The sequence below is a fragment of the Loxodonta africana genome, chromosome 16 (assembly GCF_030014295.1).
Source record: "Loxodonta africana isolate mLoxAfr1 chromosome 16, mLoxAfr1.hap2, whole genome shotgun sequence".
NCBI lineage: Eukaryota > Metazoa > Chordata > Mammalia > Proboscidea > Elephantidae > Loxodonta > Loxodonta africana.
In genome coordinates, this window is record NC_087357.1 from 36,540,576 (window position 1) to 36,566,827 (window position 26,252).

Here is a 26,252-nt window from a genome sequence, read left to right on the forward strand (position 1 = left end):
GAGACTCAGAGAGTAAGTAGTTTAGCTTGCTCAGGGCTGTTTAGTGAGTAGTAGTAGAGCAGGGATTTGAAGGAAGGTTTGTCTTGCTTTATAGCTCAGGATTTTATACACACGAGCCCCTGGCAGAGCATTAGACATAAAGTAGGTGCTCTGCTCGGGCTTAGTGGCTGGTGGTTGGATGCTGACCCAGCCCTGGCTGTTCTCTCCCTGCCCCTCAGATCCGGAAGGCTGCCCAGCATGGCGTGTGCTCGATCCTCAAGGGCAGTGAGTTCATGTTTGGTGAAAAGGCCCCTGCACATCATCCTGCTGCTGTTTCCACTGCCAAGTTCTGCATCCAGGAGATTGAGAAGTCTGGAGGTGGGGAAGCCGGGGGAGGGCAGCGGGGATGGGAGGCAGTGGCCAGCCAGGAGGACGGGACCTGTTGCAGAGTGGGCTGGAATCTCAGCTCCCCTGTGTATGCCAGGCTCCAAGGAGGCCACCACCACGCTGCACATGCTAACGCTGCTGAAGGACCTGCTGCCCAGCTTCCCAGAAGGCCTGGTCAAGAGCTGCAGTGAGACTCTCCTCAGGATCATGACCTTGAGCCATGTGGTGAGCTCTGGGCGGAGAACCAGAGGGTGGGGCACACCGAGGAGGGCGGGGCAGGCACCCCTCCGGAATCCAGGCACACAGTGTGGGTGCTTGGGTAACTCACAGGTCAGGCACTGCAGGGCCTGAGGTCTCCCTGCCCTGCCCCACTTTTCTGCTCCATCTCAGGACACCATTTCGTCTGTGGTGTCAGGCAGAGTGGGCCATCCTTTGGGTCGTGTTACAGTTGGACGCTGGCCTCAGGACAGAGAGGCTGTGGGGCTGTAAAGCCTCCTTCCTCTCCTTTCCATGAGCTCGACTCAGCTAGAGTCACTGACAGCTATTCCCACTTCTGCTTTTCGTTTTTTTGCTTACTTACTAGCACATCAATAAAAACAGCCTTAAAGAGCATTAAAAACCACCTCTTGCATTTCTACCAGCCTAGCACAATTCTAAGGAGCCCTGGTGTTGCAGTAGTTAAGCGTAGGGCTGCTAACTGCAAGTTTGGCAGTTTAAACCCACCCAGCGGCTCCACGAGGGAAAGACCTGGCAGTCTGCTTCCATGAAGATTACAGCCTAGGAAATCCAGTGGGGGCAGTTCTACTCCGTCACATGGGGTCGCTGTGAGTCAGAACTGACTCGGTGGCACCTAACAACAACACGATTCTGTTAATCTTTGTATATTCTCTTGTAATTTTTGTTCATGTACATATTTAAAGTTTTTTGTTATATAAATAGTGTGATCATTGTTTAAAAGGAAAAAAAGCCATTCAGAAGTGCATAAAGTAAAAAATAAGCTTCTTTTTTCTTCTAAGTCCAGCTTGCTAAGGTAAACAGTGCAAACAACTTGCAGTGTATCCTTCCAGACATTTTTTCTGTGGATAAACAAACCAGCATAAAAATACGTGAAACTACAGCTGTAATTATAGTATGCTTACCGTTTATAGCCTGCTTTTTTGGCTCACTATCATGTTAGAAGCATTCTTATTTCTCCTTTGTCTTTGTTTAAAACATTAGTATTTTCTCAGTGGTTGCTGTATCTTTCTGAGTGTCCGTGTGTAGGGGCATGTTTGAGGTTCCAGGGGCCATGGGCTTTGTAATCCCCCACTAAGCCTTGTGTCTTCTCCAGCTGGTGACAGCCTGTGCCATGCAGGCATTTCACAGCCTCTTCCACGCCAAGCCTGGCCCAGGCACCCTGACGGCAGAGCTCAACGCCCAGATCATCACGGTAAGGCCCGATGGTGGGGCAGCAGGGTCCCTGCTGTGCTGGTGGGGCCAACCCTGTTACTTGTCTGCAGAGTGAGGCTGAATTGGGCTGGACTGGGCTGCTTCATCAGAGGAGGACAATAGATGGACAGGCAGACAGGAGACTGAGCACATAAGTCACATAAGTGTCCACAGTGGCTGGGGGACCTGACTTGAGTGGATAAGGGTGTCTTTCTTGACTTAGTAGTGGTTAACTTAGTAGACAATTCAAGCATGGTCTCATGGTGTTAATGGATACCTTGAGCCTGGGGTCTTGACCTTAGGGATCCATGGATGAACCTGGGGAAGGGGGTGTAACCCCCCAAAATTGTTTGCAAATTGTGTATTTGTACTTGTGCATTTTTCTGGAGAGGGGCTTTATGACTTCTGTCAGATTCACAAAGGGGTGTGTGACACCAGCCTGTCCTCCATTGCTCCTGGAGGCTTTCTTCCAAAAAGAATCAGAACCAGGAGACCTTTATGGAGCAGGGCAAGGCAGGAACTGGGAGAGCCAAGATGGCTGTGAGGTCCAGGATCACGGGCTGGGCCCTAGGAATGGGAGGGGTCTTTGTCACTGAGGCTGCTGCAGAATGCACTCACTGAGTCACCTGCTTATTCCCTGTTCTTCCTCCAGGCCTTGTACGACTACGTCCCCAGTGAGAATGACTTACAACCCCTGCTGGCCTGGCTTAAAGTCATGGAGAAAGCCCACATCAACCTGGTCAGGTAGGTCCCACTGTGAAGGGGCATATACAAGGGTACCTCCTCTGTGGTGCAGATGGGGGAGATGTGAACCAGAGCTGGAAAGGTCATTCAGCTTCCTGGGGATTGGCAGTGTTTCCATGTCGTGTGTGATGACAACCAGCTCTTGTTTTTATGAGGCATGGGGCAGGGTGATACCTCCCATTTTAGCCAGGTCTGATTGCTTTCCTACCCGAACGTTTGCATGGAGGGTCTTGAAGGCCCCTCTGGCTCCACTAAGTTGTGATTCTTTTGTCCCCTCAGGGGACTCAGCGGCCTGCTCTGGACCAGGCACTGTGTTAAGTGCTTCATGTCTGTTGTTTATTCTCATTAATCACAGCAACCTTATGAGGAAGGTCTTGTCGTTAGGTGCCATTAAGTTGATTTTGACTCATAGCATCCTCATTTGAAAGAGTAGAACTGCCCCATAAGGTTTTCTAGGCTGTAATCTTTACAGGAGCAGATCACCAGGTCTTTGGCCCGTGGAGCTGCTGGGTCGGTTTGAACTGCCAGTCTTTCAGTTAGCAGCTTTAGCAGATGAGTGCTTAATTGTTGTGCCACCAGAGTTCCTAAGGAAGGTCTTATTAGCTCATTTTATAAAAAAGAAACTGAGGTTCTACAAGTTAAGTAGTTATGCAGGTACTCAGGAGCAAAGCTGGGTCTCTAGCCCAGGTTTATGGGGCCCACATTTGTCTTCTTACACCAAGCTGCCTTTCACCTAGAGGTGCCAGAAAATGGCCAGATGGCCTCATTCTCCACTTCTCAGGGTTCATCCTTCAGGAGCACTCCCACAGTGTCCACCTTCCATGCCCTAGGGTGTTTGCTTCAGCACTGTGGGTAATGGTAGACACAGTGGCTGCAACAATGGGCTCAAGCATAACAACAGTTGGGAGGATGGTGCAGGACTGGGCAGTGTTTCGTTCTGTTGTACATGGGGTCACTGAATCGGAACAGGCTTGACGGCACCTAACAACAACAGAAACAACCTACATGTCCCACAGGAGGGGACTGGTTAAATAAATGGCGGTCCTTCCAGACAGTGAAGTACTTAGTGTGGATGTGTGCATGCTATGTGGCAAGTCTCCAAGATGGAATGAGAAAAGCAAGGCGCAGAACAGCACAGTGGGTGTGATTATTGGCATACTCCGGAGCCTCAGGGTGTGAATCCTGAGCCGGTGGCCTTGGGCAAGTTACTTGATGTCTCTGTGCTTGTTTCCTCATCTACAAAGTGGAGGTGGTAATAGGACTTGTCTCACTGGTTATTGCAAGGTTCCAGTGAATTAGTGAGTGTTGTACCAGTGTGGTATGCAACAAATGCCATATAAATGTTAGCTGTCATTATTATATGTTTGTAGATGCATAAAGATTTTGGAGGACTGTTTGAGAAACTTAACCATAATTTCCCCTGGAAAGTGGGTCTGAAGACAGTCCAGGAGAAGGCTCTGTTAGGGAAGGCACGCTCTTCATTGTATACCCTGATTATGTGTTGGAATTTTTTTTTTTTTTTTAGTTATTACTGGCGCAACAGTACATTTTGTTTTTTTCAGCTTGCCCGCAGTCAGGTCCCTGCAGAGCCTTGCAGATCAGTGATTATTGTCAGGCCTGGGCCATCTGAATAGTTGAGCCCAGTGTCTCAGGCCCCCGAGGCCTAGGACCAGACCACACAGAAGCCCTTTGTCTTGGCAGGTTGCAGCGGGACCTGGGGCTGGGCCACCTCGCTCGCTTTTTTGGAACTGCAATGACCTGCCTCCTGTCTCCGCACTCACAGGTGGTGGCTGCAGCCACCCAGAGCCTCAAGGTACCCCACTTCCCAGCTTCCCCAGAGACACTTCAGCTGAGGGAGCAGAGAACGCAAGAGGACCCACCGCTGCCCTGCCTTCCAGAGCCGGGAGGAGGCCCTTGGGGTGGGAAATGAGCTTTCTAGAAGTTTCAGGAAGGAGTTGCCTGGGAGGGGTGAGTGGCACTGGGGGGCTGCCTGGGCCCAGCCAGCCTGTGGCCTCTTTTTGCAGGAGATTCTGAAGGAATGTGTTGCTCCTCACATGGCCAGCATTGGCTCCGTGACCTCCGCAGCCCCAGGGCCTGCCCAATATATTGCAAAGATGTTCAGGTGAGAATGTGGCATCCATGTTAGCAGGGCCTAAGGTGTGCTGGGTGGAGAGTCCGTTATACTGACAAGTACCCTGTGTGTCCCTTCCTGTGGGCCACACACAGAGTTCCAGGTGCTTCATGGTATTTCAGGTTGTGTTTACTGAGCCTCCACTAGAGTGGCCATCACGTTCCAGGCGCCTGTCCAGCACGAGGAGTGGCACAGTGTGGTGCAGGCTCTGCTGACTGCAACCCCAGTCATCTGGGGCAAGTTCTGCCTCTGTTTGCCTCAGTTTCCTCCTTGCTCTCTACCTTGTAGGTTTTGAGGATTAAATGAGGTCATACATGTCAGATTGTCAGAGCAGTACCTGGCACATAGTTAAGTACTCAGTAAATATAAGCTTTTATTACTACTGCTGCTACTAGAGATCCTTATGGTTCTGGGAGTTAGGTGGTAATTGCCATGTGCTGCCAAGTCAGTTCCAGCTCACAGCAACTCTATAGGACAGGGTAGAATTACCCCATAGAGTTTTCTAGGCAGTAATCTTTATAGAAGTAAATTTCCAAGTCTTCTTGCATAGCTGCTAGTGGGTTTGAACTGCTGACCTTTCAGTTAGCAGTTGAGTGCTTTACCATTGTGCCACCAGGGTTTCTTAGGTTTTAGGTACTAACCCCATTTCACAGTTGAGGACACAGAGGCTCACCCAATGAGTAAGCGGCAGCCTGACCACAGAGCCCCTCTTGTGCTGTGCTGCACTCCACACTTGCGAGAGAGCCCTTCACCCCCTTTACCCCCTTCACTGACACAGCCGCCACCCACCTGCCCTGCTGGGAGGAATTGCAGCCAGGCATACCTGAGCGTTCCTAGGAAGGGGCTGGAAACCTTGGTGTCCCCTCTGGATCTCGTCTCTGCTCAGCTCCAAGTATGACACGTTGGTTACCATCCCTTATGAGAAATAGGCCTATTTCCTGGGGATTCGTCTGGGAAGAAGTTTCAGGAAAACTCAAGGAATAGAATTACCACCACCACCACCCCTCCCAACTCCACCCCTTTCCCCAGACTAAGCCTAAGTCCTCCAGGGGCTCGACTTCTTTGGAGGATGAAGCAGACGAAGGGGTGCACAGGCTGGAAGGGACCGGAGGCTGGGCTAGCCCTCCTTCCTGCGGCAGCTTTCCCCTCTGCCCAGACCACCCTGTGCTTACCTGCCCTTCTGCCGTGGTCAGTCCTAGAGAACAGGGCACAGTGGGCAAAAAATGGGCTCTGGAGTCCTAGTTTGGCTACCAGCAGAGTGATCCTGGCAGGTTACTTACACTCTCTGAGCCTCAGTTTCCCTATCTGAAGATGAGACAAGTACTCTTCCTCACAGGTTTTTTAAGGACTAGGATTACATAAATTAAAGTCTTAGCAGAGTGTCTGGAGCAGTGTGGATGTTTCATAAATGTTAGTTCTTTGCCTTTCCTACGGCCCCACCCTTACTGACCAGCTGGGGGTCTAGAGCTTATGATGCCAGCCACCACCTTTTCTTGGTTGGGGCCTGGGGTGGGCGTGAACGTGGCCTTGATCGTGCCTGCTCTCTTGACAGGGCAGTGGAGGAAGGCCTGACATACAAATTCCACGCGGCATGGAGCTCCGTGTTGCAGCTGCTGTGTGTTTTCTTCGAGGCATGTGGGCGGCAGGCCCACCCAGTGATGAAGAAGGTGAGGCGAGCTTGGGGCCGGGGGGCAACATGGTATTTGGGCTGTGTCTGGGGTTTGGGTCCCCTAAGTACTGGGCTGGGGGCTCCTGGAAGGTGGGGGCACGTCTTTTGTTATATCTGTAGCCTATCCCCTGCCCCCCAGCAGAGCACAGCGTGCCCAGGAAGGTAAATGGACTAAAGTGGGAAGAAAAGGAAGGGGAGGAGGCAGAAGCCTCTCCCACCCCCACCTGCCTGCTGGTCTTAGCTGGGGTGGATGGTTTTGAAACTCTCAGGGAACCAGTGTGATTCTCCCCCACTCCCACCCTGTCAACTTTTCGTTTGTAATTGTCTGAATGTTCCGTAATGAGTTAGCACTGTTGTTGGTTTTTAAGCTGCCTCAGGTTCTAGCCTAAGCAGCGCTGGTGACGCAATGGCTAAGCGCTCAGCTGCTAACCGAAGGTTGACAATTCAAACCCACCCAGCAGCTCTGCAGGAGAAGGACCTGGCAACCTGCTTCCGTAAAGATTACAGCCTAGAAAACCCTATGGGGCAGTTCTACTCTGTCACACGGCATCACTATGAGCTGAAATTGTCTCAGTGGCACCCAACAACAACAACAGGTCTCAGGGAGGCCACTACAGTGCAGGGATCCTGAGCAGACCCAGACTAGAGGACAGGCGTAGACCCCCCATCCATTGCTGGAACACCTAGCCTCATGGGGCTTTCCTTACTGGCTCTCATTGCTGCTTGGAGAAAGGGGCAACCCTGGGAAGGTAGAGCTTCCTGAGCGGCCTGGTCAGTGTCGTGGGTAATTAACGTGGCCAACTCAGCTTCCTACAGGTCAGGTGGGTCTGTAAGAAGTGAGGCTGGCAGGTGGGGGTGGGGCTGTTGTGAGCCAGAGGGCACAGCTGTGTCCCTGCCCTGAGGCCAGCTTCTCAGTGCTTGCTAGTTTTGCTAATTGTCACCGTGCCAGCAGCATGGGCCATCCTTGCCTTTGTGGATTCCCGTTTTTCAAGATAAGCTAGAAGTCTAGGTTTGTATGTAAAATCTCCTGATTGTTACGTATCACTAGTGAGTATAGAGTTTTTTAAATTCTGGGGGTGAGGGATCAAACATCAGTGGGGTGAATTTGCTGTCAGTTTGTGACTCTGGGTTAGCATTAACCTGGCCCACGATCCAGACCTCATCCTTTTGGAGGCTTGGCTTAGCCACTGTCCTTGCTCGAGGAGCTGCCCTGACGTGTGATCTCGCCTCTCTGCTTCAGTGCCTACAGTCCCTGTGTGACCTGCGCCTATCCCCCCACTTCCCCCACACGGCAGCGCTGGACCAGGCAGTGGGGGCTGCGGTGACCAGCATGGGACCTGAGGTGGTGTTGCAGGCTGTGCCTTTGGAAATCGATGGCTCTGAGTAAGTGTGGCCCTAGTTGGCTTCCTTATGAGCCAGGAAAGTCAGACAATCTGTTTGCTCCCAGGGACAGGTGTCCACTCCTCCTACTGAGGTCTGTGTGCTGGGCAGGGTCAGCAGGAGAGGCCAGAGGAGAGGCTGTTCCTTGGCTCAGCAGCCAGGTTGTCACCTCTGCCTCCCTGGTCCTTCCCTCCCACTTCCCAGAGAGACTCTGGATTTCCCACGGAGCTGGCTGCTGCCTGTCATCCGGGACCATGTCCAGGAAACTCGACTTGGTTTCTTCACCACCTACTTCTTGCCCCTGGCGAACACCCTGAAAAGCAAAGGTAAGGGGCCTTCACCTGTGTGCCGCCCAGGGCTCACCACAGTCCTGGAGCCTCAGCTGGGAGGGGTCCTAGCCCAGCACCCTCAAGCCCTCATGGCATTCAGCAGCATCCCCCTGCCAGCGGTTAGTAGCCAGGGCTCGAATGTCTGCCTCGGGGCTCACGCCCAGCCTTCTGAGGCATGGCCAGAACCTGATACAGACCCTTCCCCTCCTCCAGTAGGGAGCCTCCACCTTAGGGCTGTCTTTCTCCTTGGATCCCAAAGAATAGGTCTGCCCCTTCTTCCCTTGGAGCAGATTTTTAAAGAAATTTTGTAATATATTTGTTTATAAATACATATATATATACACACACACACACACACACGTGTTCGTATCTATCTTAAACAATAACAATGGGGATTCTTAAGTTTTTAAAGGTGGTTATTGCCCTCTCTGAGATGCCCTTTCTTCAGGCTAGTTGTCCTTGGTCCCTCATCTCCTTTTGAGGCATAGTTTCTCATATCCCCATATTCTTGATCCCTCTGTGCACCCTCTCGTTTACTTGTGTCCTGTGTTAGCAGACTCAGACCTACATGAGGGAAAGGCAGAGGGGCAGTGGCACCTTTCCTGGCCAGGCAATGGCTCCAGGAGTTCTTGTTTTCATTAGATGTTGAGGGTCTAGGGTAAACTATGGCCTGCAGACCATATCCTACCTGCTGCCTGTTGCTGTAAATAAAGTTTTATTGCAAGACAGACACGTATTTTACATATTTTCTGTGGCTCTGTCACCCTACAATGACAGAGATGAGTAGTTGCAGCAGAAACCATATGGCCTGCAAAGCCTACAATATAGACTCTTGACAGAGTTTGTCAACCCCTGGTCTAGGGCAGTGATTCTCGGTGGAGGTGATTTTGCCCCCGAGGGGACATTTGGCAAAAGCTAGAAACATTCTTGGTTGTCACAGTTAATAGCCTATAAAGTACGGGACAGCCACCACATTTATCTGGCCCAAAATGGCAGTAGTGCCATTCTTACTTCAAGCAGTATTTTGTCAAATATGCATGTTTTGGGAGAATATACAGGAAGCATTTAAAATAGAAACTAAAAACCACTCAGTTCCCCCCCACCAGAGATAATTATTACTAAAATTTTAAAGCATTTCCTTTTCCATTTTTTTCCTATTTGTAAAAATAGTATCTTTTTATTAAATTGGAATTATGCTTTTTATATTAGTAACTTTACGTATTCATAAATTTTTTTTTCTGGTATTTAAAAAATAACACTTTGTTCTGGTTACAAAAGAAGTATGTGCCTGCCCGTCCAAGAAAATACAGCCCCCAATGTGTGTCATTAACGTTAGCAGTACGCCGCTGGAAATTTTCTTAAGATTACGGTTATACACGCACTTTGACTTAGCAATACTGCATGTAGGTGTCTGGCCTAAGGGAATAGACAAGCACACACAGATTCAGATGTGTGGAAAGATGTTCCCTGTGGTTTATACTAGCAGAAGTTCCGAGGCAATCTACATGACGTCCCTCAGTGGGTACCGGTTAAGTTAGTTAAGATAAACCCCCCTGTGGAATATGATGTAGTCATTATAAAGAAAGAAAGAGGCCGTGAGGGGGCATGGATGTGTGTAGCAGATGGTGAGCTGAACCAACAGGATTCAAATCCCAGCTCAGCCACTCCACAGTGTGGTGACTTTGGGCAAGTTATTTAACGCCTCAGGGTCTGCACACCTGTAAAGCAAGGAGGAAAATTGTGATGTTGTGAGAATTAAATGATGCATAGAAAGTGCACATTACATAGCCTGGCACGTAGAAACTGTTTGATAAACGCTATCAACTTCTGTTTATCATCAAGTAAATCACAGTTACGGACCGATATATGTATTGTACAGTCCTGTTTATGTTTTAATACACGTGAGTGTGTTCAGAGACTTAATAAAGTCAGAGGAGACAGTGGCTATCTCTGCAGAGTAAGATTCTGGGGAGGTCTTGGCTCTCTGTTTGATCTAGGTCTGGTTTATTTCCTATAATGGACAAGAACTATGTTTTTATTTATGGGGAGGAGGAAATCACTGATAATTCAACCCTCATCACCAGACTTTTGGTTTTGGTAAAATGACGCCATTGGCCAGGTGGGTGCCCTGGGTTACACTGTGTCCTTGTCTCACACTCCAGCAATGGAGCTGGCCCAGGTGGGCAGCACAGTGGAGTCCAAGATCTACGACACGCTCCAGTGGCAGGTATGGAGCTGGGGTGGGGGCAGCATGGGTGGGTAGAACAGGGCACGGGCTGCTAGGTGTCACTGTCCTTAACCATTACCTTCCTCCCCAGATCTGGACCCTCCTGCCTGGGTTCTGCACGAGGCCCACAGATGTGGCCACCTCCTTCAAAGGGCTGGCACGGACGCTGGGCACGGCCATCAGTGAGCGTCCAGACCTGAGGGTCACGGTGTGCCAGGCCCTGCGCACCCTCATCACCAAGGGCTGTGAGGCAGGTACGTGTGGGCTCGGGGTGAGAGGGCAGGTGACTGGGATGACATGGGTAACCCTGCCCTCCACCTCCTGGCCTGGTATTTAAAAATACCACTGGTCACTGCTAGGCAGAGCCAAAGAAATTAGCCTCTTGATTTCATCCTTTGCAAGGACTCGAGGAGTTAGTAGGGGGCTGAAAACTGCCCCGGCTCTCTTCTTTGCTCCCAGTGTACTGACAGTTGCTGTGGATTTATTCCGTGATGTTGAAGGCTTTATTGTGCGGCTAGCAGAGTGCTGGCCCCAGGACAGGAGCCGTGGAGGAGCGTAGACCACTGTGGCACCTCGTTCTCTGTGCCCTGACCTCAGCCTCTCCTGTCAGTGGGAAACATAAAACCAGGGCCCCCAGGCCCTGCCACAGGGTTCCTCAAAAAGATGCCCATAGGCTGCAGCCTGGTGACCTTTGGCGGGGACAGCTCCAGCCCCTTTCATGCAAACTGTGGTCCTTCTGCCAGAGGCTGACCGAGCCGAAGTGAGCCGCTTTGCCAAGAACTTTCTGCCAATCCTCTTTAACCTGTACGGGCAACCTGTTGCCACTGGGGACACCCCAGCCCCTCGCCGGGCCGTGCTTGAAACCATCAAAACTTACCTCACCATAACCGAGCCTCAGGTGAGCTGGTGGAGGGGTGGAGGAATGCTCTCAGGTGGGCGAGTGTTGGGTTAGGCATGTTGGAAAGGCTGAGAACTTACCACCGGGGCTCGTTTTGAGTTTCTGCCACATGGAGGACAGGAGACCAGATACCAGTGGTCGTGGCTTGGGCTGGGCTGGCGGCTTCTAAGTATCAATGGCAGGGAAAGGTCAGACAACTCTGGGACCTGCTCCTGCTTCTCTGTGTATCTCTCTTCCCCAACACCCCTTCCTTCTCATCCCCTTGGGGTTGCCAGTTGGTGAATGGTTTCCTGGAAAAAGCCAGTGAGAAGGTGCTCGACCCTGCCAGCTCTGACTTCACCAGGTAACGTGCTCCAAGCTTCCCCACTTGAGTTGGGGCAGCCCAGGGGGCTAGAGGTGTGCCTGGCAGAAGCCCTGTGGCTTTTTTCTGGAATTATTTGGGAAAGTCTTGAGATATTGAATGTTACAGCTCTACCATGAGGCTTGACTGACTTCTTTCTCCTGGAGAGGCATATAGCCTACTGGGGAGGAATGAGGACCCTGGAGACATGGTGCCCAGGTTCAAATCCCAGCTCCACCACTTACTGGCTGTGTGACCTTGGACAAGTTACTTACCCACTCTGCCTCTGTGTCTTCATTTGTAACATGGGCATGATAGCTGTACCTGACTTATAGGGTTGCTGTGAGAATTGAAACAACTTATAAAGCACCTTGAGCAGCGCGTGGTACATTATAATTGCTCAGTTAGTACCAGCTGGCACTATCGTTCACAGGCTTCTTAGGGGCCTCTTGTCCTCCTCATGCTGACTTCGACCACCCCCTTACCAGAAGACTGGAGACCACTGACAGTCTCTGCCCTTCTCCAGCGCCCTACAACCCGTTCCTTGTCTCCTGCCCCTGAGCAGATTGTCTGTCCTGGACCTGGTCGTGGCCTTGGCTCCTCATGCTGATGAAGCTGCAATCAGCAAGCTGTATTCCACCATCCAGCCCTACCTAGAGGTGAGCTGGGAGGCCCAGAGTCCCAGTGACCACCCCTGGAGGGAGATGGGGCTTCCTGGGAAGGTGGGGCCTGCCTTCTCATCTTCATCCTCTGCTGTTGCCCCAGACCAGGCCCCTGTCTGCTTTCTGGAGTGGCTTCTCCTTGCACCTGTCTGGCCTGTCTATCACGTAGGTGCCGGGGCGACTGAACTACACAGCTGAGCTCAGGCCTCACCTGCAAAGGCTTCTTATGTAGAACGGAAGCCAGGCTCCTTTGGTGGGCTCTCTGACTAGGCCCATCCAAGACTGGCCTGATCTTTACCCACCTCTGCCACTCCTGCCGCATTAGGCTGCTTTTAAGAGTCTCAGATATAGCAGGCCCCTCTGTGCCTTTCCACATGCTAGGCCCTCTGCTTGAAATGCTCGCCCTGCCCACTGCAGCCAACCACTATGCAAGCACAGCTCCGTGGGGGTCTCCTGAAAGCCTTCACCCTGAGGCTGATTAATAATCAGTTACCAAGCAGCATGAGAAGCGCTCTGGGGGGACCATGCAGGCGAACCCACAAGTCCAGGACGGGGCTACCTAACCTCAGGAAAGGCACCTGGGGGTAAGAGCTACATTGAAACAGTAGGAAGTCAGCCAGGCGAAGGAGGGGTGAGAAGAGTGCTCCAGCTGGAAAGAGCAGGTGCAAAGGCCCTGTGCGTTCCAGGCCCAGGGCATTCATGCTGCTGGGCGTGTGCTGCTTGGAGTGGGCGAGTGCAGTGCTTGGAGGCCATGCAGGGCTCACTCGCTGCAGTGCCCCCAGTGCCTGGAACAGGAGTTAGTTTCTCTGTCCATGTTCCACTGGCCTCATCAGACTCGTGAGCCCTGGGAGGGCAGGGCCAGATTCTTCTCTGAATCCCCTCCAGGGCTGGCCACAGTCATGGTGGATGCTCAGAAAATGTTTCTGTAAATGTTAGTGAACGGAGTGGGGGTGGATGGTGCTGTCCCTGCCCCCTCCCTACCCACCCCTGACTGCTGTGCTACCTCCCAGAGCAAGGCGCACGGGGTGCAGAAGAAGGCTTACCGCGTGCTGGAGGAAGTGTGTGCCAGCCCCCAGGGCCCTGGGGCCCGCTTCGTGCAGAGCCACCTGGACGACCTGAAGAAGACCCTTTTGGACTCTCTGCGGAGCACGTCCTCGCCAGCCAAGAGGGTGGGGCTCTGGGCAGCCTGCTCTGCCCAGGGAGGGAGGGCAGGCAACGCCAGGAGAGGAGCCATGGGGGGTTGGCACGGAGGGGTCCTGACTGTTGTCGCCCTGCCCCGCAGCCCCGTTTGAAGTGCCTGATACACATTGTGAGGAAACTCTCGGCGGAGCATGAGGAGTTCATTGCTGCCCTTGTTCCAGAGGTGAGGGGCGCAGGAGGGAGTATTGGTGTGTTTTGGGCTTTCCCTGGAGTGTGGCTCCTGAGGGCCAGGGGAGGGCAGGACGGGGGGTGGAGAGGGGATTGATTCTCTGCGCTGGAACCATGGGTACCCTTACCTGGCCTTGTTCTGCCTTGGACAGCAGGCCCGGAGTGGGTGGGTTCTGGGAGGCATGCTCACAGGCTATCTGGGCCAGGTGATCCTGTGCACCAAGGAGGTGTCAGTGGGGGCCCGGAAGAACGCCTTCGCTCTGCTGGTGGAGATGGGCCGTGCCTTCCTTCGGTTTGGCTCGAATCAGGAAGGTGAGGCCCAAGTGATTGGGGCTGAGGGAGGAAGGTCTGTTCTTGGCCAGGTGGGGGTAAGCACCCCTCAGAGTCACTGGTCAAAGAGAAAAAGTGGGGCAAGCTCCCTGGTCCTGGAGTTGGGAAGGCTGCTCCTCTGTGGCCCAGGATCCCCTCCTGGGGGGGCCCAGGATGGCGCATGCGGGTGAGCTTTGTTCTGATGTGACACCGTCCTGGTCTCTGCCCCCCAGAGGCCCTGCAGCGCTACCTCGTCCTGATCTACCCTGGTCTCGTGGGCGCTGTGACCATGGTCAGCTGCAGCATCCTGGCCCTGACTCACCTCCTTTTTGAGTTTAAAGGTAAATGCTTCCTTCCTTGAAGGCCTGGGAAACCCTCAGGGTAGGAAACGGCCTGAAAGGTCAGGACAGGATAACCTCCAGACTGGGAAAAGGCCACAGGAAGCAGGAAGAAGAGCTGGACCCAAGGCTATCTGCTTCCTATAGTCTCTGTCTTCCTGCCCTTTCTGGCCAGGTTGAGGCACACCCTTCAGCCCCACTGTGCAAAGCAGCCATGCAGGTTAGCTGCCCTGCCTCCTACATCAGGACCATAGGCTAACTAAGTCGGATGCCTGGATTTTAGTCCTGGTTTTGCCTCTCACCAATGGTGTGAGACAGTGAGCAAGTTTTTCTTTTTTTTCTAATTATAAAAATATGTATAAATACACATATGTACGCATACAAGTATATATAGAAAATGGAATATTTTCTTAGAACCTCCATTTCTTATCTCTAAAATGGGGGAGAAAAATGGCACCTACCTCATAAGGTGGTTAAAGGATGAAAGGAGCTACCCCATGGGAAGTGATAAGAACTGTGCTAAGGATCTGGGAAGTCCCCAGAATGTTAGCTCCTACTGTTTGGCCTGGCAGGGGGAGGTGATAGCTGCTACTTCCCAAGAGGGGGTGTTGGTCTGGGTGGCGGCTCTGACAGTGGCCTTCTTTCCACCCTAGGCCTGATGGGAACCAGCATGGTGGAGCAGTTGCTGAAGAATGTGTGCCTGCTCCTGGCCTCTCGCACCCGCGATGTCGTCAAATCTGCGCTGGGCTTCATCAAGGTGGTGGTGGTCATCATGGATGTAGCGCACCTGGCCAAGCATGTGCAGCTGGTGGTGAGTGTCCCCTCCTCTCAGTGGCCAGACGGCCTCCTGGCTGCCAACCCAGCAAGTCCCAACATTTTCAGTTTTTTAGCCACAGACTACTTTGTGCAACAGAAGGTGGTACGGAAGCCCTGGAAGGGGTGCTGGTGAGGCGAGGTGGGGTGCGATGCCCAGGCTGCCTCTCACTACCCCCATGGCCCCTCCAGGGAACCAAAGACTAGTGAGCAGGGCCAACCCTTGTTTTGCAGATGGGGAGCAGAGGCCCACAGAGGCAGGGAGTCCCTTTGGTCACTGCTGGTCAGAAGCAGTGCTGGGACCAGAACCCAAGGCTCAGGGCTCTTCTTCTGCAGGGACCCCCTTCTTGCCTTTTTTTTTGCGTCTTGCCTTTTGACCTTCCTGGTTCGAGGAGGCTCCTCCGGACACCCCCTGCTTAGGCTACAGAAAGGTCAGAAGAGCCCTTTGGTATTAGGTCCATGGCCCCCTCCTACCCAAGGGGAGCCTGACCCAGGGGCATCATGCTCTCAGCAAGCTGAGACTACCCTCCAAACCCTCAGTTACCCATTTCCAGCTGGACTGAGTCCCATCAGACCTCCAAGTCCCTCTTGCATATCTCTTTGAGGCTGGCCCTAGGTCACGGCAGGAAGCAGCAGGTGAGAGTCAGGATAGCCTGCCCCTGCCCCCCAGAGCCTGCAGCCTAACTGGGAACCAAAGACAGGTCAGAGCCGTGATCTGCAGTGGGGATGGTAGAATTGATAAAGAGCCCTTCAAGAATAGGAGAGAGAAGCCCTATCCCCCAACCCCACTGAGAGACACTGCAAATAACAAGATCTGTTACAGATGATCCAGACCAGGCAGGATGAAGGTTTGAGAGCAGCCAACCAGAGAATAAGGCAGTGTAATAGAAGGGAAGCATGGAACCGAGAAGGAGGAGGCTGGGCGTGACCTGGCCTAGACTCCTGCCTCTGCCACTGGGGCCACGTAGTGGCCACTTATCCCTCTGTGCCTCAGTTTCCTCATCTGTAATCTGGGGATGAGAATGGCATCTGCCTCGTTGGGTTGTTCTTGATCCAGTGAGATCATGCATGTAAAGACTCTTCCAACGATCCTGAAGCTGTAATCTTGGTGGGGTGGTGGAGGGTTGTGTCATGAAGGAGGGTTTAGGGGGAAGATGGGGTGCTGCCCAGGTTATGGAAGGGTGATTGCACTGAGGGGTGGGCCAGGAGCAGGGCCCGGTTGCCCTGACCCAGGTATGGTCGGCACTGAGTGGGCAGGTGGGGGAGAAGGCTCACCCTCCTGACGATGGTGTGGTCAGCACTGAGTGGGTGGGTGGGGGAGAAGGCTCGCCACCCTGGCCCCAGTTTGGATGGCACTGAGTGGGCGGGTCGGGGAGAAGGCTCACCGGCCTGGCCCGGCTCTGGTCGGCACTGAGTGGGTAGGTGGGGGAGAAGGCTCGCCACCCTGGCCCCGGTTTGGACACCACTGAGTGGGTGGGTGGGTGGGTGGATGGGGGAGAAGGCTCACCGCCCTGGCCCGGGTCTGGTCAGCACTGAGTGGGTGGGTGGGGGAGAAGCCTCGCCACCCTGGCCCCGGTTTGGATGGCACTGAGTAGGCGGGTGGGGGAGAAGGCTCACCGCCCTGGCCAGGGTCTAGTCGGCACTGAGTGGGTGGGTGGGGGGAAGGCCCACCCCCCTGGCCCCAGTCTGGATGGCACTGAGTGGGTGGGTGGGGAGAACGCTCACCCACCTGGCCCCAGTGTGGATGGCACTGAGTGGGCAGGTAGGGGAGAAGGCTCGCCCCCCTGAGACCTGTGCTTGGCCTGGCAGATGGAAGCCATTGGGAAACTTTCAGACGACATGCGGCGGCACTTCCGTATGAAGCTTCGGAACCTGTTCACCAAGTTCATGCGCAAGTTTGGGTCTGTGCACTGAATAGCAGAGGAGTGGAGGGGTTTTCCGTCCCAGCAGGGTCCTGCAGAGAAGGGATCAGCCTGGGTGACAGGTCCCTCCCCTGTGACCTCTTGCTCTGGGTACTGCTCTCTGGCCAGGGCCCCTCACTGCCCTTCTTTGCCACCGTCAGATTTGAGCTAGTGAAGGGGCTGCTGCCTGAAGAGTACCATAAAGTCCTGGTAAACATCCGGAAAGCTGAGGCCCGGGCAAAGAGGCAACGTAACCTGAACCAGGCTGCTATGGAGGACGAGGAGGAAGATGAAGAGGCGGAGCCCACCCAGGGCAAAGGTGACAGGTGAGACCCACGGCAGGGCTTATGGCAACCTGGCCTCCCCCATCCTGGAGCCTGCTCAGGCAGTGCCCAGCAGGGCCCTGCAGAGAAGGGGCCAGGCTGGGTGACCAGATCCCTCCCCTGTGACCTCCTACCCGTGTCCCTCCTGGGAGCACTCTGACTTGGGGCGTCTCTGTCCTCAGCATCGAGGAGATTCTGGCTGACTCGGAGGATGAGGACGATGACGAGAAACAGGAAAGGAGCCGGGGCAAGGAGCAGCGGAAGCTGGCACGACAGAGGAGCAGAGCATGGCTGAAGGAGGGTGGTGGGGACGAGCCCCTCAACTTCCTAGACCCCAAGGTGGCCCAGCGAGTCCTAGGTAAGCAGAGTGCTGGCCTGTCAGCTCTGAGAACAGGCATGACTTGTGCCAGATTCTTGGGGGAAGCAGATGAGGGGCTTTCGTGGCAGGCCAGTGGGCACCCCTCACACACTGTACACTGTCCCAGGACACAGATTGGGCTTGTTGGTCATGATAAGGGTGTGCGTGGGCTGGGTGGGCCCTCCACCTCCTCACCCCACACTTTGCTGCTTCAGCCACTCAGCCCGGGCCAGGCCGGGGCAAGAGGAAGGACCACGGCTTCAAGGTGAGCGCCGACGGCCGGCTGATCATCCGGGAGGGGGACGATGGCGACCAGGTGGAGGAAGAGGACGGCAATAAAGGTGGGGCCGCCTGTCCATCCTGGCCTGCGCTGCTTCTGGCCTGGCCAGGCCTGCACTTGTTCATTCATTTCCTCTTTCATTCATTTATTCATTTACTCAGTGACCATTTGTTGGGGAAACAAAGGTGAAGACTGATATAAGGAGCTTCTAAGGCGACTTTCTCAAACTTCTTGAGTTTCTCAAACTTCTATGACCACACTAAGAAATCTGTTATGTTGCAACCCAGCCATTTAAACAGCGCATGTGTCATGCAAGCAAAATGTTCACAAAACAGTACTTCCTCTTACCATGTGTGATGTACTCTGTTGTCCTGTGTTCTGTTCTTCTTTCCTTCCTTTTTTGAAAATGCAAACTCTTCTGAGGCCCTGAAGGTCATGTAGAGGTAGAAAGACACCTTCCCAGTTTCCTGATTTCTTTGTTTTGTACTGTCCAGGACTTACCAGGTGTGATATCTTGGAGTTCTCTTTACCATTTCCCGCTCCGTTTCCATGTATCCATCCCTTGAATCATAAGAGCCTAGGCCTTCTAGAAAACACCTGTCTTCCCTTTTTGTTTGGTTCCCACTGCACGCTCTGGGCCCTGACTCGTGGAGGCCTCCTCACCAGTGGTCTCATCACTGCCCAGCACCCTCAGTGCCAGGGGCATTCAGGTGGGCAGTGCACCCAGGCAGCCCACTCCACATTTCTAGCCACTTGTGCGACTTCGTGCCATTCTGCACGTACAGGTGGGGGTTACTTGGACTTTGGAGCCAGGCTGCCTGCATGTGGATCTTGGCCACTAACTTACCAGATTTGTGACTTTGGACAATTATTTAACCTTTCTGTGCCTCAGTTTCCACACCTCCAACAAGGGCATAGTACTGCTACCTGCTTTGTAGGGTGGTCACGCAGGTGCAGTGGGGTCACAGTTGTACCTGTGCTGGGGTAAATGTACTGTTGCTGTTTCCTCCTCGGGTCTCTTCATTGCTCTGTTCTCACCCCTTAACCTTTCCAGGCTCCTCAGTTCCCTCTAGCCTGCGTATTCCTGCTACTGAGAATGCCCCTCCTCTTTTTTCTGCTTCTCCAAACCCTCCCCATTCTTCAAGACCTAGCTCAAGTCCATTGTAACCTTTCTGCGGCTCCCCAGCCTTCAGGCCTTATTCGCGGGAACTCCTGCCAAGCCCAGAGATTGCTCAGTCCTTGGCCCCTAGTCACATGCTGTTTTGACATCTTTTGGTTGTTGGCTGACTTTGCTTGAGTTTGTCTTCCCTCCAACTGCTTAGTCTCATACATTTTTCTGTCCCCACACAGTGTCCAGCTCATGTGGGGTGGGTGGGAGGTTTGCAAACAGGAGGATGAAGCCATCTGGAGGAAAGGGTGGGCTTTGGGAAAGCTGGAGGGCTCCCTGCATGCTCACAGGCCTCTCTTCCTTCCGGCCCCACCTTCCAGGTGAGAACGAGGAGATCGCTGACCTGATGGAAGACATGGGTGTCCGGAGTGTAAGTAATTCCTGCTGAGCGGAGGGTAGGGGCCTCAGACCTAAGCCTTCTTTTTACCATTCCCCACACCTTTCCCCTATTCCCTCTCTACCTGCCCTCTTCCTGAGTGCTCGGTGGGTCTTAAAGGATGTGCATGGCGGGCAGCCAGGGGTTGTAGGTGCATATGTGGAGGAGGGTATGTGATGGCTCTGGGGGCGGGGGGCTTGGGTCACTCTGAAGCACTCGATGGCACCTAACAACAACAGGCTGAGGGTTGGGGTGCCCAGGCAGGGTGAGGGGTGGGTTCGGTGCAGAGAGGCTAAGCAGTGGATACCCGCTCTGCAGTCAGGACCTGGCAGGAGCCTCCCCTCTGTACTTCCTAGCTGTATGATCTGGGACAGTTGTTTGCCCTCTCTGAGCCTTCATTTCTTCAGCTGTAATTAGCAGAGGGCCTTTCATGCTCGATGCAGGTGACTGCTGCCTTTACTGTTGTCACTAACCAGGATGGTCATGTGCCCTTATTCACTAATTTCCTGTTTGGCTCTGTACAGAAAAAATACCAGAAGCTTAAGCGTCGCCAAGAGGCTGATGACGAGGAGCTGGAGATGCTGCCTCAGTACCAAGGTGAGGCTTCCGGTCTTCTCTCTCAGGACATGCTGTCCCCTGTCTCCTGCACTAGGCAGGGAGTTCTGGAGAGGGTGGCAGAGCCGTGAGGTTGTACAACCTGGTTGCACTCAGTTGGCACCCACAAAGACTGGCTGGTATATTACCCAAGACTGCTTGGGGGAGAGGCGGCCTGGGGCAAAGAAGTGAGAAGCATGGGAGTTAGATTTATACATGGAACCTCCAGCCCTCCGAGGAGCCTGAGCCTTCTCCTCTGCCCCTCACCCAGGCCTCCCATGAGGCTTGCAGCGTGCCCCAGCCCTGAGTCAGGCTGGGTGTGGAGAAGCCACTTCGGCCTGTTTTAAGGGTGAAATTGGGAGGGCTGGGATTGGGCCTGGCTGAGAGGTTCCCTTAGCATTTATCTCTGGGCCTCCAGGCTGACCTCTCCCCAGAGTAGCTGCTCAATGCCACAGGCGGCCTTTATTCTTCATCTCCCCTCCTCCCTCCCAGGGCAGCCTCTGCAGGACCTTGGCTGTGCATCTGGAGGTCCAGGGGTTCCATGGGAACACCCTGATGCACAGCACCGATGTGTCCTTAGAGCTCTGGCATCCTAACCTGGCTAGAGAACCTCACAGCTCCTCCTTCTGGGGCCTCACACGCCGGGGCCCAGCTCACCTTCTCTGCTCTGAGGTGATGTGGTCCCGGAGAAGTACCAGACAAGGAGGCAGGAGGCCTGGGCATAGGACTATGTGCCCAGCTGCTGCTTAGCTGTGTGACATTGGCCTGGTCACACTATGAGCCTCTACTTCACCATCTTAGAGAGTCCTCCTGTGTCAGCACTGTAGGATTCCATCCACATCTGTGGGGATCCACGCTGGAAGTGACTAACCATGACCTTGGGCAGGCACCCTGCTCTCTAAGCCACAGTTTTCACATTTGTATGGTGGGATGCATACCTGTTTTTCTCTCTCTCAGTGTTGGTGGGAAGCACAAATGACACAAGGGGTAGGAAAGCCTGTGAAAAACTCTAAAGTGCCTCATTTTACAGATGAGGCTAAGAGGCTCCACAAAGTTGAGGTTGGGGCTGTTAAGTGGCACAGCTGGGAGTTGAACCTGGATCTGTGTGACCTCAAAGCCCATGTTCTTTCTCTGAGAACAAATGGAGCAGGTTTAGCTGTGAAGAGAGTGAGGTATTTTGTTAGTGGAGAATACGTATGTTCTGCAGGTCACTGATAGGTCTCTCAGGATTCTCGGTCGACCTGAGGAGCCCAGTGGGCTAATTGTCAAATCTCTGGACAGTCCCTCCTCGAGGAAGGTCTTTGTTCTTGGTTGGTAGGAGACAGAGCCAAGTTCGTGCCTCTCCCCACTTGTTCCCAGCCACTCTCTGAAGAGAAGGTACGCATCCCTTCTTCAGGTCGCAGGGTTGCAGGAGGCGGCTGCCCTGGCTCTGCCTGACTCAGGTCTCTGTTCTCCCTCTAGCTGGAGGCTCTGGCATCCATCGCCCTCTGGCCAAGAAAGCCACACCCGGGGCTGAATACAAGGCCAAGGTAGGAGCTAAAGGTGGGGGAGAGGGATCTCCTGGTGCTGCACAATGCTAGGAGGGCAAGGAAGAGGCCCTGCGGCCCAGGCAGAGCATCTGGGAAAGAGTAAGGGCAGCTGTGCCCGTCACTGTCCTCGAGAGGCACCTTTGTGGGTGAAGCCAGACCGAGGAAGGAGAAGGGGAGGGGGCATGCTGAGCTCTAGTTGGTACCTGAAGTTGGGGGCTTTTGTTGAATGGCCTTCCAGGGCTCTTTGGTGCCACCTATGGCAGAGAATGAAGGGAAGGGTAATGGCTCTGTCAAGTTGGGAGAGACTGGGGGGCAGGGGAGCAGGGGAACCCCACACTCCTAGCTGACTCTGTTTCTCTGGATGAGCAGAAAGCAAAAGGTGACATGAAGAAGAAAGGTCGGCTTGACCCCTATGCCTACATCCCCCTCAACAGAACCAAGCTCAACCGCAGGTACGCCTTTGTGCCGGGGCTAGAGGCTGGCGGTAGGGAGCTCAGTACTCCATGGAAGGGAGGGCCTCGTTCTCACTAAACTCTCAACTCAGTTGCTCAAGTCTCTTCCAGTTTTCTATTTTTACTTTTTAACATGCACCTACATATAGTTGGTGTGTACATATGACAAGAACCGCGTGTCTAGCATGGTATTGTGTCTCATAAACATTTCTCAAGATGCCCTGGTGGTGCAGTAGTTGAGCACTCAGCTGCTTAACAAAAGGTTGGCAGCTCTAACGCACCAACAGCTGCATGGGAGAAAAGACCTGGCGATCAGTTCTGATAGAAATTACAGACTAGGAAACCCCGTGGGGTAGTTCTGCTCTGTCCTGTTGGAATTGACTCAACGGCACCTGATAACAACAAACATTTCCCAGTATCTGTACTCCACACAGAAACCTGGTGGCGTAGTGGTTAAGTGCTACAGCTGCTAACCAAAGGGTCGGCAGTTCAGATCTGCCAGGTGCTCCTTGGAAACTTCATGGGGCAGTTCTACTCTGTCCTGTAGGGTCGCTATGAGTTGGAATCGACTCGATGGCACTGGGTTTGGTTTTTGGTTTTGGGTGCTCCACACAGTCATCATTTCTAACATCTTTGTGTAATTTGCTTTTCTAATTCTCCCTTATTGGAGCCCTGGTTCTGCAATGGTTAGGCACCTGGCTGCTAACCGCAAGGTTGGCAGTTCAAACCCACCCAGCAGCTCCACCAGAAATAAACCTGGAAATCTGCTTCTGTAAAGATGATAACCAAAAAAGACAATGGGGCAGTTTTACTCTATGACATGAGGTTGCTATGAGTTTGAATCGACTCAACGTCACCCAACAACAAATGCCTTATTAGTGGGAAATTAGTGTTGCTTCCAACTTTTGGCCATTAATAACTAGGGCTCTTAGGGGGCAGGTGTGAGGGTCACGTGGGATAGCATATTTTGGAGTGCTTTGGAACTAATATTACACAAATACAAGGAATTGATGTTCCAAACTCAATCACAGATGTGCTTTGCTGAAGAAGAGTTACCTTCAGATGGGAGGATGGGCAGATAGCGTGAGCTTTCACCATCTCTGTACATACACTTGGGGAGGTACTGGAAGGGAGGACGTTTCCTGGGGGATTGTGCCTGAAGCAGAACGGTGAAATCAGGAAGGAACTGTGTGGAAGCTGGGGCTGCCCACGTGGCTGCCTGGTCCACATGCTGCCCGGTGGGCAGTGCCTCCGCCTCCTACTCTCTGCTGGCGCTGGGGTGAGGCATCCTTTGACATTATGGGAAGGGCTGCTTGTTCTCAATGAGGTGTGACCCTTCTATTCCTTGTCCCTACAGGAAGAAGGTGAAGCTACAGGGACAATTCAAAGGCCTGGTGAAAGCTGCCCAGCGGGGGTCCCAGGCAGGACACAAACTCCGAAGAAAGGATCGCCGCAGGCCCTAAAGCCCCAGGGCTCCCGGGCTGCCCTGTGCTCCAGCCCGAGGCCCCTTTTCAGCCCCACGCTACCTTGACATCAGCTCCAGGTGCCTGAGACTGGCAGAGCATGGAGCCAGAATGACTTGTTGGAACAGGGCTTGGCTCCCAGATCAGTGCCCAGGCTTTTAGCTCCAGGTGGGAACTGCCTTGGAGTCTAGAGATGTGTGTGGCCTCAGCACTTCTGAGTGGACCCAATGGGGCACTGTGCTTCCTGCCCAGAGCAGCCTTGTGCAACAGATGGACAGTCCAAGGATTACCTAGCTCATCCCTCTCCAACTGCTTGTAGCCACACGTCACTGTCGGCTAGCTCTGGACTAGGGTGTGAGATTTACAACCAGACTCAGAATAAACCTGTACCAGCCCACACTGTCCCTGGATAATGTTTCATCACCCACCCCCTCCAGTGACAATAACAGTATTCAGTCATTGGCACCAGTGGCTTGACTCCTTGCTGTCCACCTCCCAGCAACCAACCCAGGGTGTATGTAGAGTGATGCCGTGTACACAGGCTGGACTTTAGAACTTGCCCAGAAGTGCCCACCTGTGTCAGAAGGCCTCCCTGCCTCCACTTTACAATTTCCCACTCAGGTAATGGCAGTTGGCAGGCCAGGAGGAGCAGAAGGTACTCCTTGAGCACCAGGGACTCATAATAGGAGGAGGAGGCTGCCGTGTACTTACTGCCCCAGGCTGCCCCTAGGCAACAAGTCCCTCTCCCAGCAGCTTCCTTCATTTATCCAACACAGTGTCTATGTCTACCGAGCCCTCCACGTGCCAAGCGCCGATTCATCCACCACCCTATTTCCTCACATTCTCTTTCCCAGACAGTGGATCAAGTTATGTTGCAAATGTGGTTCCCTGGCCCAGCTCTGCTCTTCGGTCTGGTCTGAGAAGGCAATGGTGCAGATCTCCTGCATTCCTGAGGCAGCTGCACCATCAGCCCCCATTTCCTGTTGTGTGTGCTTTCCCAGCAGACATCAGGAGGCAAGGACCCCTCGTCCCATATGAGGAACTGTGCTTTGTCCCCCAACACTCGATTGATAGCTTTTCTTATCTCAAACCCTCCCCATTTGAGATAAGATCCTACCCTCCCCCAACCCCCAATAGTGTCCACTCTGGTTTAATGCTCTGTTGTTGTTGTTAGGTGCTGTCGAGTCGGTTCCGACTCATAGCGACCCTATGCACAACAGAACAAAACACTGCCCGGTCCTGCTCCATCCTTACAATTGTTGTTATGCTTGAGTTTATTGATGCAGCCACTGTGTCAATCCACCTCGTTGAGGGTCTTCCTCTTTTCTGCTGACCCTGTATTCTGCCAAGCATGATGTCCTTCTCCAGGGACCGATCCCTCCTGACAACATGTCCAAAGTATGTAAGACGCAGTCTCGCCATCCTTGCCTCTAAGGAGCATTCTGGCCACACTACTTCCAAGACGGATTCGTTCGTTCTTTGACAGTCCACGGTATATTCAATATTCTTCGCCAACACCACAATTCAAAGGCGTCAATTCTTCTTCGGTCTTCCTTATTCGTTGTCCAGCTTTTACATGCATATGATGTGATTGAAAATACCATGGCTTGGGTCAGGCACACCTTAGTCTTCAGGGTGACATCTTTGCTCTTCAACACTTTGAAGAGGTCCTTTGCAGCAGATTTGCGCAATGCAATGCTCTAGGCTCTGATAAAGCTTCCAGGAGCCCCTGGGCACCTTCTGGCAGCCTGTCCCATGATACTGCTCCACTCATCCTCTAAGGGGGCTCAGGTCTTAACTGGATTCATTGCCCCCCAAAATTTGGACATTCTCTCCCTATGATTTTGCGCTAGGAAGCTGAGAAGTGCCACACTTCACCCAAAGGTGGCGCTGTGTACATGCCTTGGTCACAGCCTAGAACTGGAGCAGAAAAGAGATGGTCCAAAGAGGTGGCTGGCTATTTGCAAAGGAGGTATAACTATGATGCCCATTATTATGCTTCTGGACACGAGGTGGGTCAAATTAAGCCAATCCCAGCCCTTTCTTATTCCCCTCCTCAGGATATGCAACTGCATGCCCTAGGAGGCTTTGTGTAAAAGTGGGTCTGGGCATTAGCCAATGAACCAGTACTGATGTTTAAAAACAAAACACAAGAGTTTGAAGCCAACCGCTTATTAGAATGTGTTTTCCGAGGAGCTTTGTTTTCTTTCACAGGTGGGATGGGCAGGTGAGCTAGTATTAATGATGTGCCGAGCTCCATGTTCTTTTGGAAGTAGACTTCAAATGGATTTTATCTTGATGCAGAGGCAAGAATTAATCTTCTGCCCCAGAAACTTCAGGTGCTTGAAACGTCTGCTACGCAAGTCAAGGCTGTTTTTGTTTCCACAGTGGCGAAGGGGCAAGAGCACCACACCGCCAGGATCTTGGGAGTATCTGTCAGGGCAAGACTTGTTCAGTTGCAGGGCAAAGAGGAACGTCGAGAACCTCCACCAAGATCCTGATTTACTATTCTAACTTCATAATGCTTTTGGCAATGTCTGAATCGGAGATTTTTCAGACTTTCTTTCCTGGGGTCCATGTTCACTCTCAGGAGACAGACATCCCCTACCTAACTGCACCAAGACAGCAACATTGCATTAGCTGAGGGAGTGGTCAAGCATTGACTCGGTTCTGTGGTTTCTCACATTGGAGACTGGCAAACGCCATCTAATTATGACTCCCGATACTATGCTTCTGGACACAGATAGGCCAGGTTGAGCCAGTCCTATCCCTTCACTGGAGCCCTCATGGCACAGTGGTTAAGAAC

General features: G+C 53.0%; 1 protein-coding gene and 1 long non-coding RNA gene across 4 annotated transcripts in view; one reads left to right on the forward strand and one right to left on the reverse strand.

Moving 5' to 3' along the window:
• RRP12 (ribosomal RNA processing 12 homolog) overlaps nt 1–24,287 on the forward strand; it is a 30,695-nt gene extending 6,408 nt beyond the window's left edge. Inside the window, exons 7-34 of one of the 3 annotated variants that reach the window (XR_010318089.1) lie at nt 219–357; nt 464–591; nt 1,697–1,795; nt 2,447–2,538; nt 4,240–4,351; nt 4,563–4,660; nt 6,222–6,336; nt 7,579–7,721; nt 7,923–8,044; nt 10,210–10,274; nt 10,366–10,528; nt 11,018–11,172; nt 11,448–11,515; nt 12,078–12,171; nt 13,185–13,343; nt 13,457–13,537; nt 13,749–13,854; nt 14,085–14,192; nt 14,843–15,000; nt 16,812–16,903; nt 17,065–17,229; nt 17,409–17,584; nt 17,800–17,925; nt 19,353–19,402; nt 19,933–20,005; nt 21,210–21,379; nt 21,464–21,531; nt 21,901–21,931. Coding sequence is in view for 2 of the 3 variants with exons in the window: in XM_003408986.4 (XP_003409034.2) it covers nt 219–357; nt 464–591; nt 1,697–1,795; nt 2,447–2,538; nt 4,240–4,351; nt 4,563–4,660; nt 6,222–6,336; nt 7,579–7,721; nt 7,923–8,044; nt 10,210–10,274; nt 10,366–10,528; nt 11,018–11,172; nt 11,448–11,515; nt 12,078–12,171; nt 13,185–13,343; nt 13,457–13,537; nt 13,749–13,854; nt 14,085–14,192; nt 14,843–15,000; nt 16,812–16,903; nt 17,065–17,229; nt 17,409–17,584; nt 17,800–17,925; nt 19,353–19,402; nt 19,933–20,005; nt 21,464–21,531; nt 21,901–21,983; nt 23,341–23,446 (3,144 nt within the window). In the remaining variant the exon portion in view is untranslated. Of the gene's footprint in view, nt 1–218; nt 358–463; nt 592–1,696; nt 1,796–2,446; nt 2,539–4,239; nt 4,352–4,562; nt 4,661–6,221; nt 6,337–7,578; nt 7,722–7,922; nt 8,045–10,209; nt 10,275–10,365; nt 10,529–11,017; nt 11,173–11,447; nt 11,516–12,077; nt 12,172–13,184; nt 13,344–13,456; nt 13,538–13,748; nt 13,855–14,084; nt 14,193–14,842; nt 15,001–16,811; nt 16,904–17,064; nt 17,230–17,408; nt 17,585–17,799; nt 17,926–19,352; nt 19,403–19,932; nt 20,006–21,209; nt 21,380–21,463; nt 21,532–21,900; nt 21,984–23,340 lie in introns of those variants that run through there. The other 2 variants (XM_003408986.4, XM_064269494.1) reach the window with 2 other exon arrangements.
• The window catches only part of LOC104845805 (uncharacterized), a 43,929-nt gene that overhangs the window by 3,792 nt on the left and 13,885 nt on the right, over nt 1–26,252 (reverse strand). The window contains exons 3-9 of the long non-coding RNA XR_010318090.1: nt 24,701–25,879; nt 20,660–21,158; nt 17,780–20,177; nt 13,671–16,956; nt 13,218–13,289; nt 10,354–13,097; nt 1,090–9,765 (exon numbers count right to left, since the gene is read on the reverse strand). This is a non-coding gene — a long non-coding RNA (uncharacterized LOC104845805). The remainder of the gene's footprint in view (nt 1–1,089; nt 9,766–10,353; nt 13,098–13,217; nt 13,290–13,670; nt 16,957–17,779; nt 20,178–20,659; nt 21,159–24,700; nt 25,880–26,252) is intronic.